We start from the raw sequence: 19,892 nt of genomic DNA, 5'->3' as shown, positions 1-19,892 counted from the left end.
TAAATTTAAATTAAGTCTTCTCCAAGGAGTTTTATTATTTGATTATCATACATAATTTGAAAACATCATTATATTCTTAATAGAAGCCAAGATCAACATTTAGGTGAAGCACTTCATTATTGCAAAACTCTAGAAATTTGGTATGCTGGTCTTGGTCAATGCTAGCTTTCTTAAAATTTGAAAATCTTCCTCGCTTCTTCTAACTTTTTCTCATCAGTGGGAGGCTTCCTCTGGCTGCCAGGCTGCAGGAATTTCTTCACACTGGGGAGGTTACTGATTCTGGTTTTCAGGGCCTGCAACACAAAAATCATAGTCTTAGGGAGGGGTCCAAAGTCTAAACCAACTATTAGCATAACCCCCGGGGAATCTGCACCTCTTCTAGACAAAAACAAACCAAGTCCCTCCATCAGCAACATTAGAAACAGATATCTAATAATAAAGAAGATTAGAGGGAGGAAACAGCTCAATGGCATATTTTTGAAAGGTATGTTTTAAGACTTTATTCAGTTTACAGTCTCCACTGCCCTCTTAGACCTGAATCCTATAGATTCATTTTTCTTTCTCAAAAAAGAGCAACATGTCGTTCAGATATCAACAGAGACAAGTATCCAAAAAAATTAAGACATGGGAAAATTGAGTTGGAAGTGAAGAAAAAATATTAAAGTTTAACCTGGGGCAAGTGTCAACCAATTTTCACACTGAGAGACAAAAGTTAGGATTGTTAAGAAATGGGAAACTAGATGAGGTGGGAAACTGTGGCGTGAGAAACACAGTGTCTAAGAGTCAGAACCAAAGGCAGGAGATCTGTGAAAGACACCTGCTCAGATGGACTCACTATGCAAAGATAAGGGCACACCTGGGATAAAGGAATCCCAGAGGAAATAGGAACAGAGCCCACAAGGAACAGGAGACCAGAGAGAGAGAGACAGAGTGGGACAGGGGGAGAGGGAGGGAGTGAGTGCATTGGGCCCTGGGTTCTCACAATAAAAGGCAAAATATTTTTCTTGAGTAGCATTCACCTCTCAGATTTCCTGAGATATATACCAAAATTCTCTCTTTTTTTCCCTTTGAGGCACTGGAGATTGAACTCAAGGACACTCTACCACTAAGCTACACCCCCATCCTGTTTTATTTTTATTTTGAGACAGGATCTCCATAAGTTGCACAGGCTGGCCTAGAACTGCCTCAGTCTCCTGAGTAGCTGGGATTACAAGTAGGTACCACCAAACCCAACTAACAAGATGTTTTTCATGCTTCAAATCCAGGGTTTAGAAGTTCACTCTGGAGGCCAAGGGGAGGGGTTGAAGGCCTTGAGAAGGCTGGAGGTTGGAACCTCACCAACTCAAAGGTTCAAATAATGAGATTCATGAAAGGAGATGAAGGGCTGCCTCTCTGAGGACTTGAGGTAGATCACCTTCAGCAGAGGGAAGTTGGCCAGAAGGCTGGAGTCAACCTCTTCCACATAGTAGAGCAGTTCAGTGAGGTGAATGTCAGCCCTGCTCAGCTTGTTGCCAACAAGGTAGTCTTGTCCATGGCTCTTCAATACCTGCAGAATACAAGGAGTGAGACTGTGAATACACGCACAGCTAGCTGGTACCTCGAGTTGTCCCAAACTTCCTCAGCCCAACTCAACCCCTCCTACCTCCTGGACAGGTGTGGAGCTGTAGACCTTTCTTCAGACCCCCTGACTCATGAGAGACAGTGCAAAGTGGGGCTCTGTTCCCTCCTCTGGTAAAGCCCAGAGGACCTTCATTCTCATCCCTACATCCCTGTGTCATTCATACCTCCCAATAGTACCTGCATCTTCTGCATGCACCAAGGGCTGACCATGTTCCTGTCTGCCCCACACCCCACAGAGTGAAGCCCTGAGATCTGAGAGTGTCCTCTCCCCTACCTGGATCTTCCACACATGCCACGGGCTTAACATGTTTCTATCTGCTCCACACTCTAAAAGGATGCAGCCCTGAAGTTTCAGGATGTGTCTGACCTTCTACTTTCTCTCTCCCATGTCCTATGGTATTGGCTCCACCTTCATGGAAGCACCCTTCCCCCAGGGAAAGACAATCTTAGAGTTTGTGTTTTTCCTCTTGTCTGCTCTCATCATTTTTTTGTTATCTCTCTGGGATCTGAAGTAAACCTGGGTGAACTTGAATTCACTACCTCCTTTGCAAAATCAGCTGTAACTCCTAACGTACACTATGGTAAAATCTACATGAGGAATTCCCTAGGGGTGAACTGTACTGATATCTGCAAATTCCTTTGTAATGCATGAAAAATAATACGTTTAACTGATGGAGAGGGTTGTAGGGAGATGGACACATATGATGAAGTCAACATCATAGGATGTTAATTCTGCTATCTAGGTGGAACTATGCATTCATTAGACACTTATTCAACTTTTCTGGATGTATGAAATTGGCATAATAAAATGTATCAGAAATATGGTATTTACTTAAACATTCTATCAATGTGAAAATCATAGAGTATAAAAAGGAAACACATTTGCCATCACCACTTAAATATGAACCACTGTTAAATGTTTTGGTAAATGCCCTCCAGACTGTGTGTGTGTGTGTGTGTGTGTGTGTGTGTGTGTGTGTGTGTATGAGAGAGAGAGAGAGAGAGAGAGAGAGAGAGAGAGAGAGAGAGAAAGCTAGTTCTACAATTTATTTGTTTGATAACTATATCATTTGTAATCATTTTTTGTTCTTAATTGTTACTAAGCATCAGTTACAATAGTTTTGTCCTTGAAATGTCCTCAATTTACCTTCAGAGGGAAATCTTAATCCAGCTAGGCACTATGTAATGATGGACCTTCATTTCCTTACTTTGCATGGTTTTCCCCTCAAGTCTGAAAGCCAGGTCCCCAAATCCTATAAAATCATTTTTTATACCATCTCTTCATCTGTCTCCTCCTGTCCATCTTCTGTCACTATCCTTGTTTAGAGACTTCTCATCCATCCTTGAAACTCTCCCAAATTCCTCTGATGAGCCAGTGTCATGTCTCCCTATTCACACGGGGTGCCAGAGTATTCTGCAATGCATCGTTTTCACCAGGTTGCTCTGGAATTAAAGCCCCAGGTGTTCTGCAGCATCTAGTCAACCTCTACTGTGGTTCAGAGTCTTCTACAGCCCAATTGCTGCGACCACGACATTCCATCAAATATTGAATTCTAGATTGGGGGCCTAATAAATTAAACTTTTGCTGAAAAAATGATAACTTTGGTATAACTACACAAGGCATCTTCACAGTCCATTTTTCATAAAATGCCTTGCAAGTCAGGGTATTGTTCTGGTGTTCAAGAAGCCTCTCTGGAAGTGAAAATCAATGTCTATAAATGCCCAGTTCTGTTTTTCTCTTGTCCACTGAACCCAGTGCCCCAAACTGATCAGCCTCACTTACTTTTTCAAAGACAGGGAGGTAACGATTTTTTGTTCTGTCTTTGATCAAGGCTATCTTGGCATCTTTTTGATCGGCAGGACATAGTGGCAGAAGCATGATCATTTCATTCAAATCTGCCATACCCTCTGTGTACATATCAATCCTGAAAGACAAAAACATCCAACAGTCAATGTTTCTTGCTTGAGATGTTAATGTTTAAAAACTTCAGATTGTAGAGCTTCAGACTGTTGCCAAATAATTCCCGTCCTGTGGGTGCTTTTTATGTGCTAGTCATTATGTTATGATTTTACTATGTGTCAACATTTATTTCTTAGAACAATCTATTGGGGTACCTATATATCTAAATTTTTTGTTCTACTCATCAAAGCATCAGTGGCTTGACCAGGGTCACTAATCAGAGACAACATAGTGGAATCCTACATTTAACTGCAGATAATACACATAGGGTTTACTTTCTCTGTTGTGGTTTGTTCTATGAAAAAAATAGCTAATGTCCCACCTTTGAGTAAGTCAAGGGGGCTCTGGCTCAGCTTCTCAAATACACTCCTGTTCCTCTCTCATCCTATTACATAGCCCAAGCTCATTTTCCTGTTCAGGGTTAGAAGTTCTCCCATTTATTTCTCATGAAACACTTTTCCACAATTTTCTCCACATGCTGTTTCCCCACCCTGGACCTCTTTCCATTCCCCAGGACTCCACCTAAAATATCCCTTTATTTGGTGCAATATTTTATTCAGTTACAACTAATGCATATCTTAGGAGACCTTTATTTCTGCTATTTCAAACTGGACTTTCTACAATTCTTTTGAAGTAACAGCTTTTTTGTCATAATCACACACTATAATCGTTGCCCCTTTAAAGCATAGTGTTCAGCAGGTTTTAGTACATTCATAGAATTCTGGAAACATTAACATTCTCTAATTGCAGAACATTTCAATCACTCCAACTCCCCCTCCTCCCAATTATGTGCTTTGGTAGTGAGTCCCCTCCCCCACTCTTACAGCCCCAGGCAACTGCCAATCTATTTTCTGCCTCTATGGATATTAATGTGAATATTTTATATAAATGAATCACAGAATATAAGGCCTCTTTTGGGTGTGGTTTCTTTTACATAATGTTTTCAGAGTTTACCCATGTTGTAGATGAAACAGGAATTCATCTCTTCTCATGGTCAAATACTATTCCATTGTCTAGCTATAGCACATTTTATTCCTCCATTCATCCTTTGTTAGATATTTAAGATGCTATCATTTTTTAAAATTTATGAATAATGCTGCCAAGAACATTTCTATATGAATATTAGTAAAAATGTATTTCCATTTCTGATGGATATATACCTCATACTAGAATGGCTGGGTCATTGATAATTCTGTAATTCTTTGGAGGACCCCACAGTTTCATAAACAATTTTGTTTTTAATCAAGCAGCTATATCACAACAGGGAGGAAAATCCCACCCCAGCTTTAATGGTGCAGAATCAGCCTAGCTGCATTAGTACTTCATGAAACACTTGAGGAAACCCTGTCATCTTAGGTACCAGCCTCTACTCACTTTCCATGGAGCTGACCCATCCATAGCATAAGCTGGTAATTTAGGTTCCTAGTCATCATTATTATAATTTCTGGAAATTAGGAATCAGTCCTTTGGATCCTTCCCTCCCCAGGACTCCTCCTTGACACCATCAAACATGATAGTCTTTGTCCTATGCTATTAGCTGGAGTCTAACCTCTAGGACTGAGCACCTAGAATCATGATTCTACTATCCTCATGACTTCATGGCTTATCAGTGTTTAAAACTCTGTCCCTGTGCTGAGTCTGAGAACATCATCCTCTGCTATAATGACACTCATTGAACCTACTCCAAGATTCCTCTTCCCTCATATCCACAGGACTCTGCCATATTGTATTTGCCCAGCCCAGCCTGATGCCAGTCATGATCCGGCTGTCATGGTCCTGTTCACCCAAGAAAGAGCCTAAATCTTTCCCTTGTTATCTCTTGGTGTGAGAACAGAAAATACGCCATACAGGACTCTCTCCTTCATGTCCTTCCCGTAGAGGTTGTGTTTGGTGGCAATGTAGTTGAGAATGGCTCTGGTCTGCACCAGCTTCATCCCATCGATCTCCACCATGGGTACCTGCTGGAACATCAAACTCCCATCTTGTGGAAAGGAGAAAAGGAAAAAGAGAATGAAATGTCTGTGGGTCCCATTCATTCATGATGAGAAAATGTTCCTTGAAATGACTGAAGATACAAATGGAAAAAAAAAATATATTGTCTGGTAACTTTTCAAGTAAAATAGCATTTTATTTTTAGCTTCCTATAGTCCTTTTTCCTCACCTATTTTTTTACTTTTTAGCTTATTTTATTTGTCTTTTATTCCCATCTAAATACATACTAAGTGCCTTTGTGTGTGTGTGTGTGTGTGTGTGTGTGTGTGTGTTTAATACATTTTCATGGATATTTTAGGAAGGTTAGGAGGGGCTGTGGCAGGGCTGCCAGCCAGATGTCATTTTAAGTGGGAAGCTTCCAAATTAAGTCTCACGGTGTTCTTGACATTTAAGATAGGTTCTGAGAGTTTTTTATGCTGAGGTTCCTTTCTAGGCTCTTTCAAGTCTTCAGTTTTGCTGGGATATTGTGACAAGTCATAAATTAAAAAACTCAAGGTAATTGCCCCATCTATTTCCCCTCCTGCCATCTAATGCATATCCGTGTGTGTGCTTGGATGAGAGGACACAGTAGGATCCTGAGCTGATGACCACAAGGCACGGGAATGATTCCTTAGCAATTCTCAGAGAGGTTCAGCCCTTTTTAACCCTGCGAGAGTTGCCAGATCTTTTCAAGGAGTCCCACCCTTACATTTTACCCAGACTCTACCTCTCTACCATCCCTAGCTACCACCCCACATACACCATATCATTGCCTGGTATTTCAGCCTTTTGCTGGACACCTTCATCAAGAACATTCAGATGGTCTTACCATTTTTTAACTTATCCAAATCTTCTGGAGATTCTATAAGCTTCTCTTCAAACTGGAAACAGAAAAGGTCAAGAAGTTCTTATTGTTCACTGCATAACCTCATAGCCTTTAAAACTTAATTAGTCCCTGTTCAGTAATTGATATGGAGAGGTTAAAATTTCTTGAGTTTGGCAGTACACACAGAAGAGTCTGATCAGGACCACTTGGAACTTCAGATTAGCTCTACTAAGTAAAGGGCATGATTTTTAAAAAGGGATAGAAATGTAGCCCAATGCTAAAACACCACCAAATCCAATCCCTGGTACCATATAAAAAGAGAGATATGGTACTGAAGATCTATATCTATATCTATATCTATATCTATATCTGCCTGGAATAGCACTACAGTATTTTGAGGTTTTGTGCACTTGCTTCTTTATGAAATTCAGAAAGGATCAAGCTAAAAAGTCTCAGGCATTTATGAAGGAATTGAGAAAGTAATCCCGTATGAGGGCAAGGGAGCACATTAAAAATTCCTTTCACAGAACGTGACCACACCCTTTAACCATCCTCTTCTGCTCCCACTCACAGAACAAAATCTCTCCCTGAGAGTGTTCACTTCCTTCCCACGAAACCCCTTCTGCAGTTGCTGGGTCCCTCTGATCTGACTAAAAATCGTTTTTCCTAGTGATGCCACTAGGGGGAAGCACTCAACACAGAGCCTTACCAGTTTTTCCTATTCAAAAGTTAGAAGGAATGGCCTTTTTTCTTTCTTTCTTTTTTTATTTGTTATTTTTAGATATACAGGACAGTAGAGTGTATTTGACATATTATATATACAGAGTACAACTTCCCATTCTTGTGGTTGAACTTGATGTGCAGTTGACACTGGTCATGTATTCATATGTGAACATCGGAAAGTTATGCCTGACTCATTTTACTGTCTTTCCTATCCCTATTCCCCTCCTTTCCCTTCATTCCCCTTTGTCTAATCCAGTGAACTTCTATTCTTCCCTCCTCCCACTTTATTGTGTGTTAGATCCACATATCAGAGAGAACATTGGCCTTTGGTTTGGGGGGACTAGCTTATTTCACATAGCATGATAGTCTCTAGTTCTATCCATTTACTGGCAAATGCCATAATTTCATTTTTCTTTATGGCTGAGTAATATTCCATTGTGTATATATACCACAATTTCTTTATCCATTCATCTGTTGAAGGTCACCTAGGTTGGTTCCATAGCTTAGCCACTGTGAATTGAGCTGCTATAAACATTGATGTGGTTGTATCACTATAGTATGCTTTTTTAAAGTCCTTTGGGTATATATGCTGAGGAGTGGGATAACTGGATCAAATGGTGGTTCCATTCCAGCAATGGCCTTTTAACCAGGTAAAATGCTTGTTCCCACTCTTCATTTAAGTCCCAATTTGTCTGCATCCTCACATATATGCAGGCTGCCTGAAGATAGGAACTCTGTCTGCCTTGTTCACCATGTGTCCTCAGGACCCAGCACAGAACCTGGCATTTCATGGGTGCTCAACAAAATAATTACTAAACAGATGTGTTCCACTGTTAAAGGCCGGTTGTTACTCTCTACTCCCTCCCACCTCTCATCTGTGTTTTTATTTTTAATTTAATTACTTTTAGTTTTACACATTTTACCTTTATATTGTGTGAGTTTTGGTACATATAAAAATACACATAAAACACAAGCATCTTCCTCATATCAGTCACCAGTTCCAGTAATTACCAACTCACACTGATCTTATTTCCTCCCTGTGTCCATCCTCTCTCTCACTTTGGTCATGTGAAATAAGTCTGAGGTATCATGTGATCTCATCCTAAATACTTCAGGGTGTCTCTAAAACTAAGAACTATTTAAAAAAATAACAATATCATACCTAAAATCACACAAAAAACTCACTAAAAATTAACAATTTTAAAATTTCACTTGATACCTATTCAATATTCCAGTTTCTAATTGCTTCTGTCACAAACTATATTTTAAAGTTCATTTAAATGCAAATGAATTTCACACACTGTGATTATTTGATGTCTCTGGTTTCTTTTAAAAATATCTTTTAATACAATCAGAGTACATTATTTACATTATTCTATATAATTAAAATACATTTACAGAATATACTTTAATTGTTCATGTGGCCCTTTGCCAGGAAGATTTTTGTCATTTCCCTTTGGTCAATCAGTCAATTTCTTTCATAATAACGGGACTTTTTTATTTAAGGCAAACCATTCACAGGTTATCTAGTATGGAACTCTCCTAGTTTAGAAAAGTATGTTGATATAGTCAATTTTAGATCCAACATAAGGTAACCTAACTTAGAACCTACCTCCACTCCAGCTGCTGCCAAGAGCCACCGAATGCACTCCATTCTGCCCCGGCTATCGAAGTAATGAAGCACAGGCTTCCCCGCCATATTAGCAGTCTCTCTTGTTTCACTAAATATGAATGAATGAATGAGTACACAGAAGAAAGAGGTACTTTAATTTATGGCTAATAATCCAACAATACAAAAAAATTCTGCCTTCTACATGGAAGGATTGCTGGAGTCCCGGGAAGATCTTCCTTGGTCCACTCCTGAAATTGTACCAAGCCACTCTCATATTGCTATTTGCCCTCATTTTGAGGATATGAACAGAGCAGGTTGGATCCTACACCTGAAGGACCTGACAGCCCGGAAGGAGGCCTCAAAAACCACAGGACACAGGACATAGTGTCTGGCAGGAAGAAGGGGACAGGAGCAAAGTTACTCTCCAGCTCTTTGGCTCCTGTGCTGCATTTATTCAAAAGCATTAAAATGAGGTTCAGCTTCCCTGACTGCAGCCCAAACCTAAATTCTCCCCACAGGAAAAGGTGCTTATTTCTTTTTTATACTGAAATTCCGTTTTTCCACTACTGAACTTTATTTTACAATCCAAGAAAGGAGTATTTATATCATGGGGAACACATTTTGTATCTACCATGTAACAGGCAATTTCTCATTTTTATCTTCATTTAGTCCTCATAAAATTATTTGATATAGATTTTTTATTATTCTAAGTTTGCAAAAGAAGATATTTATATCTATACAGGTTACTGATATGGTAAACCTGGCATTCAAATACACTTTTATGCCAGGTACACTGGCCCATAACTGTTATCCCAGTGACCTGAGAGGCTAAGGCAAGAGGATGGCAAGTTTGAGGCCAGCCTCAGCAACTTAGTGAGAGTCTGTCTCAAAATAAAAAAGGGCTAAGGATGTGGCTCAGCGGTAAAGTGCATCTGGGTTCAATTGCCAAAACCCTAATACCAAAAAAAATAAAAAAGTATGTGTGTGTGTGTGTGTGTGTATATATGTATATATATATATATATATATATATATATATATATATATATATATACTTTTATTCGTCAAGTACACTTTTATTGGTCCCCCAAACCTTGGAACTTCTCTAGATCAGCATTTTGCAAACTTTGGATCATGACTTCTTTGTGGGTTGTAAAATCAATACCATGGTTTTTCAGATAGTGTTTTAAAGTTTCATCATCATAGAAAACATCAAGGTGTGAGCCATATATGGCAACCGTCAGTGTTTTATGGTGAAACCTTGATTTTGTTTCCAATTATCTTATGAGGTTGTATATGTAACTGTGCTCTGTGTTGGTGTAAATGTAAGAGAGAAACTTGGCTGGGACTAGCCAAAGAAATCTGTTGCCTATCCCCAGCTTTTCTTCACTGCAGACATTTTAGGCTGGATAATTCTTTGTTGCAGGAAACTATCCTGTACATTGGAGTTTATTTACTAAGCAGCATCCAAAAGCATAGTTCTGAACTTCCCTCCACCGTCCAATCATGACAACCCAAAACATCTCTAGGCTTTGCCAAATCTCCTTTAGGTCTGCAAAATCACCCCTGGCTGAGAATCACTGCTGTTTCCCAAGCTGCTTGGGAGAACAGCTCAGAGAAGGGAGCCAGAAAGAGCAGGTCCCACAGTGGCCAGGCAAGTTCAGCAATGGGGTGAGGCAAGTTTCATCAGGACTGTGAATACAAAAGCCCAGAGTTCATTAAAAAGCAAAGATTCAATTGCCTTGGTTAGTGGGAGACAATTTCAAATCTATTTTTAATTGCTAGACCTTTGGTCAGAAAACACTTTAAAATGTGTTTTGCAAGATTTTGTGGTTGTTCAGTTTTTAGCACATATATATTTATCTCTACGCAGTAGTTTTTTTTTTAAATATATTTTTCAAAACTTTATTTTATTTGTTTATTTTGTATGAGGTTCTGAGGATCAAACCCAGTGCCTCACCCATGTTAGGCAAGTGCTCTACCACTGAGCTATTATGTGTGAAATTTGATTTTTTCTGTATGTCAAAATCATTTAAATGTGCCAGGGGAAATTTAGTGTAATCTTTTTCTTTCCTTCTTTCTTTTCTTTTTTTATTGCCTTCTTTCTGCTTTCCATGTAAATATATTGCTCTTCTTTAAAAGTTTCGTTCAAACTTTCTAACATTCATAGAACAGCTTCCACATATCAAGCATGTGAAGCAGTGATAATGGTTGGAAGGAGCAAGATACTAGTCTGCTTTGGTCCCTGCCCCCATCTAGTCAGGACCACAGGCTTGAAGACACCTGACGCAGCAGAATGCACCCTGCAAAATGTGTGGCTGTCCTTTATGGATTCCTGAGAATTTGACCTAAGACTCATCACTCAAGCAAGCCCGAGCCAGGGTAGAAGGATGCCAGGCTGAGATGAAGAGTCTGCCCTTTCTGCCTAGGTTAGTACCATCCAGCCGAAGCAGCTTTCTAACTCCCTGTGTGTCTGCCTTCCTACCCTTAGATTAGGGTTGTTCCTCATGGGTATATAAAAAAGCTGCTGGTAGCAATACTAGAGTGAGTCCCCTTCATTACATTTTAATCTCTTCTCCCACAGAAGATTTTGGGTATTTGGGGTTGGTTTTTTTTTCCTCCATGAATTCTGGTTTGCCCTGCACAGGCCCTAACACGCATGTGGCCTTTCACAAGGTCTGAGATTCTGAGGCTTTCTTATATAAAAAAAAATTCATTTTATTCTTTTTATGTTGACAACTATTTGGGGGCACTAGTGACTGTCACTTGTTACTTAGTGACTGTATGTGCCTCATGAAAACCAATAATACCTTCACAGATAGATCAAGCTCTCCCTTTAAGAATTCCCAAGTTGTAGACTTGGATGGGATCTGAGACGTCAGTTAGCCCTTCCTCCAAACTGGTAATGAATACTTTAAACTCTAGAAAGAGTGTGTGATTTTCCACCTAGCTAGTTAAGATAAAGTCTGGATTTTAACCTAGTTCTGATATTCAGAGTAGTTTCCTTCTGCTATAGCTTATTTTTGAATTTTCCCAGCCTGCAAAGGTTACTATTTTCTTCCTTCCAAGAACACACACTAAATTGTGAGCCCATGAAGCAGAGAAGTTGTCAGTCTTTTAGCACTGTACATTGTGCCATGTTCGGTCCAAAATCTGTAGCTGTTATTCTGCTTTATAGCATTTCCTTTAGAGGAATCATTATTTAAGAATACACTTAGTATAGAGCAAAAATATAATAAGCTAGGATTATTGTAATAAAATAACCAATTCTGGTTATAAAAACTGCCATTCTGACATTTAAACAGAATAATTAAAGCAATGGAAGTTTCCTACCTAGTAGAAACAAAGAGGTTAAGTTCTTTGGTAGCATAGCCCAGGGGCATATTTAACTTGGCAAATAAAAGGTATTTCCAAATTCTCTTTTGGACTGGAAACATGACAGTTCAAAAGTTGGGCGTTGTTCTTTAGTTCTAAGAAATAAAGCCAGGTCCACTTGCCTTACTGCCTCCTAAAGTCCGATACATTTAGATTCATTTGTGATTTTGAGAATTTAAGCTCTGCCCACCCTTTGGTTTCAGTAGCATTGAAGGAGAGGAAGAGGAGGAGAAAGGACGAAGACAAAGAGAAGGAGAGGAAGAAGGAAGAGGAGAGGGAGCAGGTGATGGTGATGCAGGAAGAAGAACTTGCTACTTGGTGCCCAATTACAATGTAATATATGAACAACAAACACGTGAAGTCAGTTAGGAGAGTGCCATTCAGATTCTGATTGGCAGTCACTGATTACTGGTTTCCAAACTGGATATTCTACTTCAAGAGCCATACAACCACCTAGATATATTTTCTTTTCATTGTTCAAGTGGTGCTCCCATCATAATTGTGTATCAAGCCCTATATGAGTCACACTAATACATTCTTTAAATGGAGAACACAACTTTAGCGTCAGCTCCTACACACCAGCAGGCACTGAGAAGCAAGCACTTTCAGATCACTGATAATGACACCATTTGCGCTTTTCTCCTAGCATCAAATTCTCTGTCTTTTTCTTCTGAATTCTTGGATATTATTTTTCCTTAAAGAACTAATAGACAACATTTCTTTTCCCCTGAGTATACAAAGAAAGCAATATAAGAACATAAAATGCTCACACAAAGTACCACATTTAAAAATGTTTTCCTAGTGAAGCAGGCACGAGAACATTCACGAAGATTTTAAAAAGGGAGTACCAACCTGATTCAAGTGCAGGCTGCCTGGCTGCTGCGCTCCTCTAGGCCAGCTCTGAGTGGGTGTGTTAGCAGCTTTAATATGCTAACAACCCTTGCCCTCTGAACATGGGTGGGGTCCAGTGGGGAACAGCCACTCCCCTGGCTTTCATGTTTCCAGAATTTTATGCTAGATTAGAAAGAAAATGGCAAATTTTGTCCTTTAGAATTATCAATGTATGTGTTAACAAAGGATTTTAAGTCTGTCCTAGAAGGCCATGGTCACTGGACATCTGTTTTCTTAAGACACTACTTTCAAAAGATTTCATTAAATAGACTGTAAAGTTTAGGGCAGATTAAAAAAAAAAAAAGAATAAATTCATGGGGGAAGAAAAACCTCAATGTAAGAAAGTGCTATCAGGAAAGGAATTTGATAAGAGTGGGAGGGAGCAATCTACTTTTGTAGAAAGGGCTAAACTGTGGATTCTGTTGCATAATCCATAGGCCCAAGGAATCTGGCTGAGTTATCCAAGCCCCATGGATTGGTTGCCTGGTTGGGGTCATTAGCAGACCCTTATCTTATTGGCTGCACTCTAGCTCCTCTTGCCTGAGCCTTTGCACACACTGTTTACTCTGTTTGGAACACTCCTGTCCCCTGCCCTGGGGTCCTGTGCCCCCTCTATCATATCACTCTTGGACTTGCCATGTTTAATACCTGCTTTCCCCCTGTCAACTGTGAGTTCCTGGGGGCATGACTGCCAATCATGGCTGACCAAAGTGCCCAGTACATAGAGGGAGCTTAATGAATATTCATAACTTCCCTTTTATAATAGAAATTCACTAACATGTTTAAATGCAGCAAGAACATTATGATAGGCTTAGATGTACCCTTCACTTTGCTTCAATGATTTTCGACAAAATTTGAAAAGAATCTCAGATTTCATTTCATTTTATTTCATCAACAAATCATTTAAGGTGTATCTTTTAATTTTTTGAAATTATTTCGATTATGGAAAAAAATTATAAAACTGGTATAGAGTTCCAAGATACCATTTACCTCGTGGGTCCTCTAATATAAACATCTTACAATACCATAGTACAATGATCAAAATCAGGAATTCAACAATAGGTAATGCTATTTATTAAACTGCAGACTTGCTTGGATTCCATCACTTTTTCAATTGGGATTTTTTTTCTAGACAAGGATGTCATCTGATACCCCACACTATATTTAGTTGTCATATCTACTTAGCCACCTCTATCTGTGACAGGCTATCCTTCTCCTTTATCATCTTAGCATTTTTAAAGAGAAATGGTCAATTACTTTGTGGACTGTGCCTAAGTTTGCATCTGCCTGATGTTTTCTTGTGGATTGGCTGAGAATACATTTTACGCAAAATATCATGGAAGTTACTCTATTACCTTCTCAGTGCTTGGTTTCTAGACATCATTTTCCAGACATAACCTGTCTCATACTTGTCAGTGTTTACCTTGATCTCTTGATTAAAGGCATGTCTTCCAGGGTTGACCCATTGTAGTTACAAGCTATCCCTTCGGAATGAATAAATATCTTATGGAGAGACTTTGTTACTAGGTAAATATTCTGCTTCTGAATAAGCTTTTATCTACTGGCTACATAGCATTCATTATAGATCTTGTCTACAGCAAATATTACCAGAGTGTTTATCAGTGACTTTTTTTTCTTTTCTTTTTTTTTTTTTTTGGTGGTCCTGGGGACTGAACCCAGGGCCTTGTGTGTGCAAGGCAAGCACTCTACCAACTGAGCTATATCCACAGCCCTCTAAACAGTGATTTTTATTTCCTTCATTTATTTTATAATTAATAACTGGGATTGTTCTGTAAAGTAAAGCTATCCCTTCTCCTTTGCTCAGTTATTTATATAACCAAGTAAATATATTATTTGGATATATGTATAACCAACATATATGGTGTTGCTCAAATCATTCCAGCTTTGGCCTTTAGAGCTCCTTCATCTTGGCTCTGGGTCTTTTATGACAAGCTTTCCCTTTTTGTGAGCTTCTCCAGCGACTTTTTGTAGCAAAAAATGTTCCAGGCTTATCTTTCTTTCTTCTGCCCCAGCCCTGAACTCAGTCATTCTCAAAAATTCCTCATCTCTTTTTACTGGGGACCTTTTGTGCACTCATTGCTTAGAGGGGTTTCAATGCTCCTCTTCTTTCTTACCTGAAAGGCAGCACATCACAGCTATATTTTTGCACTTTGTGTTTTGTTGTTGTTATGTTCACTTAATGACAGATCACAGAACTCATCTCCATCTTAGTTCACAAAGCACTTTCTTATTTAGTCATTTATTTGTTTATTTGTGTTACAGCTTCAAAATAAGTATCTCATTGTTTGCATGCATCATATTTTTATGCCATCTCTCACCTGTGTGGGGGCATTTAGGATTTTTCCAATGTTGAGGACTTACAAACAATACTTTAATAAATATCATTACACATGTATTTTTGTATTGTTGAAGGTACATTTTACTAAAATATATGCTCCTTCAAAATTAAGTACTTTTTTCCTCTAGATATAACATTACTATTCCACTATAATATTATATAGTGGAATGAGACTATCTGAAAAAGGCACCATTTGCATCACAAGGGCTGTCTATATCCAATTCTCTGGTGCCACTATAAAAGGAGGGTATGGGCCCAAGCCTTGCCTGTCAGGGTTCCCAAGGGCCTAGTTATCAAGGGACATCCAGGAAAGTTGAACAAGCAGATGAAATATGTGCCAGGTACTATCTACATGATGTCAAGAGAGGTCATGTTTTCATTTTACAGATAAGATGTCAGAACCTCAGAAAGATAAGGACTTGCTGAATCATTCAGCTTATAACAGCCAGATCTCAGGTTTTCACATGGCTAAAGTCCATGCTTTCTTCACAGACCTCTCACTCAAAGGGGAAGAAGCAAACCATCTAGTGCTTGAGAATTTGAATAAAAACACCACCCCTGGAAGCAAGTGAGGGTCTCAAACCAAAGCAGGCAGAGACGGAGGAGGCCTCCCATAGAGACAACGGCAAGTGGGGATGGGAGGTGACAGAACATTTACCCATCTAGAGACAGTGGTGATCTATTCAGAGAGCCAAGTTCACCTGTGTGTTTGGGAAAATGGAGTTGCAAACTTGAAGGTGCATACAATGTCTTTTAAAATGAAGATTCTGATCGGTAGGGATAGGCTGGGTCCTGAGACTGCACTTCTAGTAAGTTCCCAGGTGCAGCCCTCGGTCCTGTCCAGGGCTTCACTGTAGATTATGGGTGTAAGCCGCGAAAGCCGAACCAACAGAAGATTGTGTGCTCTAGATGAAGCCGCCCACTCCTAGGGTCGGGGACAGAGGCTCTGGTGGACAACAAATGAGGGGTTCACAAGTATCCTTGCCTTAGAAGCAAGGAATGTCGGTCATCTGTTGCTGCTGCAAGAGTTCAGCTGTGAGTCTGAATTATTTACTTTTGGCAAAAAACACAGATATATTGGGCCAGAGCTGTTGACCTGGAAGTGGGCTTTTCTCTTAGCAGAAATGTTTGTTAATTCCCAGAGTGGTTGGACTGACCGTGGGCTGCAGAGTTTTCTTCTCTTACAGACATTTGGGTTTGAGCATGGGGAGGATCTCACTCTGCCTTTCCTTCTCCACAGGAAAAGAACTCTTTCCCAACAATTCCACTTTTCAAAGCATAATTCTTTTAAATGACAATGAACAGAACCAAATGGTAGGACCAGACCCACTAGGGCCATAATGAGCAACCCCCACCCCCACCTTCCCCCAGTGTAGCAAGTCTGAGCAAACATTCCAGAGGAGGGAGGCCTCCCTGCCCAGGACCAGCCATGAGGCTCCTATTGAACACACCTCTCTTCCCAATTTAAAAGCCTCCAACATCCTATTTAGCCAACTCAGAAACAGATGTTATCTTCAAAACCACCCACAAAAATCTCTGTTCTTCTTTTCTAGGTTGAGAAAGAAGAAAATTGAGCTCTCCTGAAGGTCCACTATGTGCCAGGCATCATGCCTAAACCTATCATGTGGTTCATCTGTGTGCACACACATGTCCATCTTGATGCTAGAGTCAGGAAGCAGCTTTTGATTTTTAAAAAATGCTTGAACTCATTTCTCTTGGAGATGAATGTCTACCTTTTCTATCATCTATAGATAAGCTAGACATTTTGAGGGTATCTTTGTCTTTTGTTTTTTCTCAAAGTGGAGGCCCTAATTAAATAGAAGATGGATTTTAGAAATTGTTCTGGGAGGATATAAGCTTTGTTTCATCCACAACCCAGTTGTGCCCTGGCAGTGGGGTAGGTTGCAGACAGGACAAAGAAAGTGCCCAAAGGAAGCTTTGGAAACATGTGGTTTTCTGGTGGAAGCTTACAAGAGGTCCCTGACTATTCCAAGAAGAATTTAGTCGTGACATTGTGACAGCACCTCTGTCCCCCAGGGTGCTTTGCCAAGAAACACATTCTCTCTCTCATGATGTTTTGGTCAATGGCAGCAGACTGGATGGGTGACGTATCCCCTTTCCACAGAGCCCTCAGCTCCGTGCCCATCTTCACTCAGAGAGGGGTTTTTATATGTTAGGCTGCAGAAGCCGTGACATCGTCAGCATTAGTGAGCTTAGTTTGCTTGTCTGACCAGCATTCCAAGGAGCAATTCTCCCAGCATACATGTAAGAAAGTAGCTTTCTACAGATAACATGGACTTTCCCTAGGTCCCAGTGTGCATGAGACAGTGTTCTTCAAGATAATATGTATCTGGGCTTTCTGATCCAGGCTTGCTCTCATTGTTCCCTTAACTTGGCTAGGATTTTTGGAAACAGAAAGGAAGCATTCAGTACATGGTGTTTTACTGTTCCCCTTTGCTTTAGGGATGGTACAATCTTCAACGTTGAAAATCCTTTGCAATCCCATTCCCTAGAAGGGATGGCTCTTCCCTGTAGTGGAAGTGTCTCTGGAAAGCCATGTTTTTCTAACTGTGGCATCTCTTCTAGGCCTGGGATTCTCTGTCTCTTGTTTCACACTTGGCAGGATGCTTTGTCACTACATAAAGCTGTTCTCTATGATGCCATCTGGGAATAATAAATGCAACTATAGTTTTAGATTTGATCACAAAGACTTAAAAAGAAAAGCAGTTGAAATAACAAGATGATTACAGGATTGTTTTGCAATTGTACAGAAATATGGGAGCTTAAAGACTACTAGGAAACAACAGCTACTTTTACCTATCTGTTACACAGCTTAAAGCAGAACTTGAGAGTTCTCCATATCCCCTTTCCACTGTACTTGCTTCCTTGTCATGCATGATTTAATCACAATGCAGGTCCTTCTGCCCCCTTGACCTTCCTCTGCTATTGTGTTTGTAATAGGCACAGTAAGACCAAGCCAGACCTGTGCTCAAATCTCCTGTCAACAATTTACTTGCTCTAATTAGGCAAAAGAAAGAAATTAAAGGAATATGAATAGGAAAAGAAGAGCTCAAAATATGCTGGCCAACAACATGAGCTTATATTTACAACCCCCTCCTAAAAAAAAAAAAAAAAAAAAAAACTTCACACCAGAAAACTTCCAGAACTCATAAACAAATTCAACAAAGTAGCAGGATACAAAATTAACACCCATAAATCAATTGCATTTCTATACTCCAACGACAAATCAGCTGAAAGAGAAATTAAGAAAACTATCCCATTCACAAAAGTCTCAAACAAACAACAACAAGAACAACAAAACTCAGAATCAATCTAACAAAAAGGTGAAATACCTCTGCAATGAAAATTACAAAACACTAAAGGAAGAAGTTGAAGAAGACCTTAGAAGATGGAAAGCTCTCTCATGCTCTTGATGTCAAGATGGCCATACTACCAAAAGTGCTACACAAATTTAGTGGAGTTCCCATCAGCATTCTAATGATATTCTTCATAGATATAGGAAAAGCAGTCATGAAATTCATCTGGAAAAATAAGAGGCTCAGAATAACCAAAACAATCTTTATAGAGAAAAATAAAGCAGGAGGCGCCACAATACCAGAACTTAAATTATATTACAGAGCTATAGTAACAAAAACAACATGATATTGGCACAAAACAGACACAAAGACCAATGGAACAGAACAGAAGACACAGAGACAAACCCACAAAAATACAGTTGCCTCACACTTGGTAAAGGCACCAAAAACATGCATTGAAGAAAAGATAGCCTCTTCAACAAAGGTGATGGGAAAACTGGAAATCTATATGTAGTAGAATGAAATTAAACCCCTATCTCTCACCATGCACAAAACTCAACTCAAAGTGGATCAAGGACTTGGGAATAAAACCAGAGACCTTGCACATAATAGAAGAAGTAGACCCAAATCTCCATCATGTCAGATTAGGCCCCAACTTCCTATGGTGCAAGAATTAAAACCAAGAATCAATAAATGGGATGGATTCAAACTAAAAAGCTTCTTCTCAGCAAAAGAAACAATCAATGAGGTGAATAGAGACCCTACAGAATGGGAGAAAATCTTTACCACAAGCATATCAGATAGAGCACTAATTTCTAGGATATATAAAGAGCTCAAATATTTTAACACCAAGAAAACAAATAACCCAATCAATAAATGGGCCAACAAACTGAACAGACATTTCTCAGAAGATGATATACAATCAATCAACAAATATATGAAAAAATGTTCAACATCTCTAGCAATTAGAGAAATGCAAATCAAAACTACACTTAAGATTTCATCTCACTCCAGTCAGAATGGAAGCTATTAGGAATACAAACAACAATGAATTTTGGCAAGGATTTGGGGGAAAAGGCACACTCATACACTGCTGGTGGGACTGCAAATTGGTGCAGCCAATATGGAAAGCAGTACGGAGATTTCTTGGAAAATTGGGAATGAAACCACCATTGACCCAGCTATCCCTCTCCTAGGACTATACCCAAAGGACTTAAAAACAGCATACTACAGGGACAC

General features: G+C 39.5%; 1 protein-coding gene and 1 long non-coding RNA gene across 3 annotated transcripts; one reads left to right on the top strand and one right to left on the bottom strand.

Annotated features, from left to right (window-relative positions):
• Nucleotides 1-12,995, bottom strand: LOC114095104 (glutathione S-transferase A1). Its single transcript, XM_027938276.1, has 7 exons — nucleotides 12,939-12,995; nucleotides 8,713-8,821; nucleotides 6,381-6,432; nucleotides 5,429-5,561; nucleotides 3,404-3,545; nucleotides 1,415-1,546; nucleotides 1-293 (listed from the first exon to the last, which is right to left on the bottom strand). Exons 2-7 carry the CDS (start codon nucleotides 8,797-8,799, stop codon nucleotides 171-173), a joined length of 669 nt encoding a protein of 222 aa, XP_027794077.1. The 5' UTR covers nucleotides 8,800-8,821; nucleotides 12,939-12,995; the 3' UTR covers nucleotides 1-170.
• On the top strand, nucleotides 11,001-17,153 carry LOC114095105 (uncharacterized). 2 transcript variants are annotated; one of them, XR_003583192.2, is made up of 3 exons: nucleotides 11,001-11,140; nucleotides 12,293-12,419; nucleotides 16,890-17,153. It is a non-coding gene; the product is annotated as an uncharacterized lncRNA (long non-coding RNA). The 2 variants fall into 2 exon arrangements; XR_003583191.2 differs by having other exon boundaries at nucleotides 12,290-12,419.
• The last annotated feature ends 2,739 nt before the right edge of the window (nucleotides 17,154-19,892 follow it).

This window comes from Marmota flaviventris, chromosome 6 (assembly GCF_047511675.1).
Source record: "Marmota flaviventris isolate mMarFla1 chromosome 6, mMarFla1.hap1, whole genome shotgun sequence".
Lineage (NCBI taxonomy): Eukaryota > Metazoa > Chordata > Mammalia > Rodentia > Sciuridae > Marmota > Marmota flaviventris.
The sequence above is the reverse complement of the archived record's forward strand: the minus strand, read 5'-3'. Positions and strand labels throughout refer to the sequence as shown.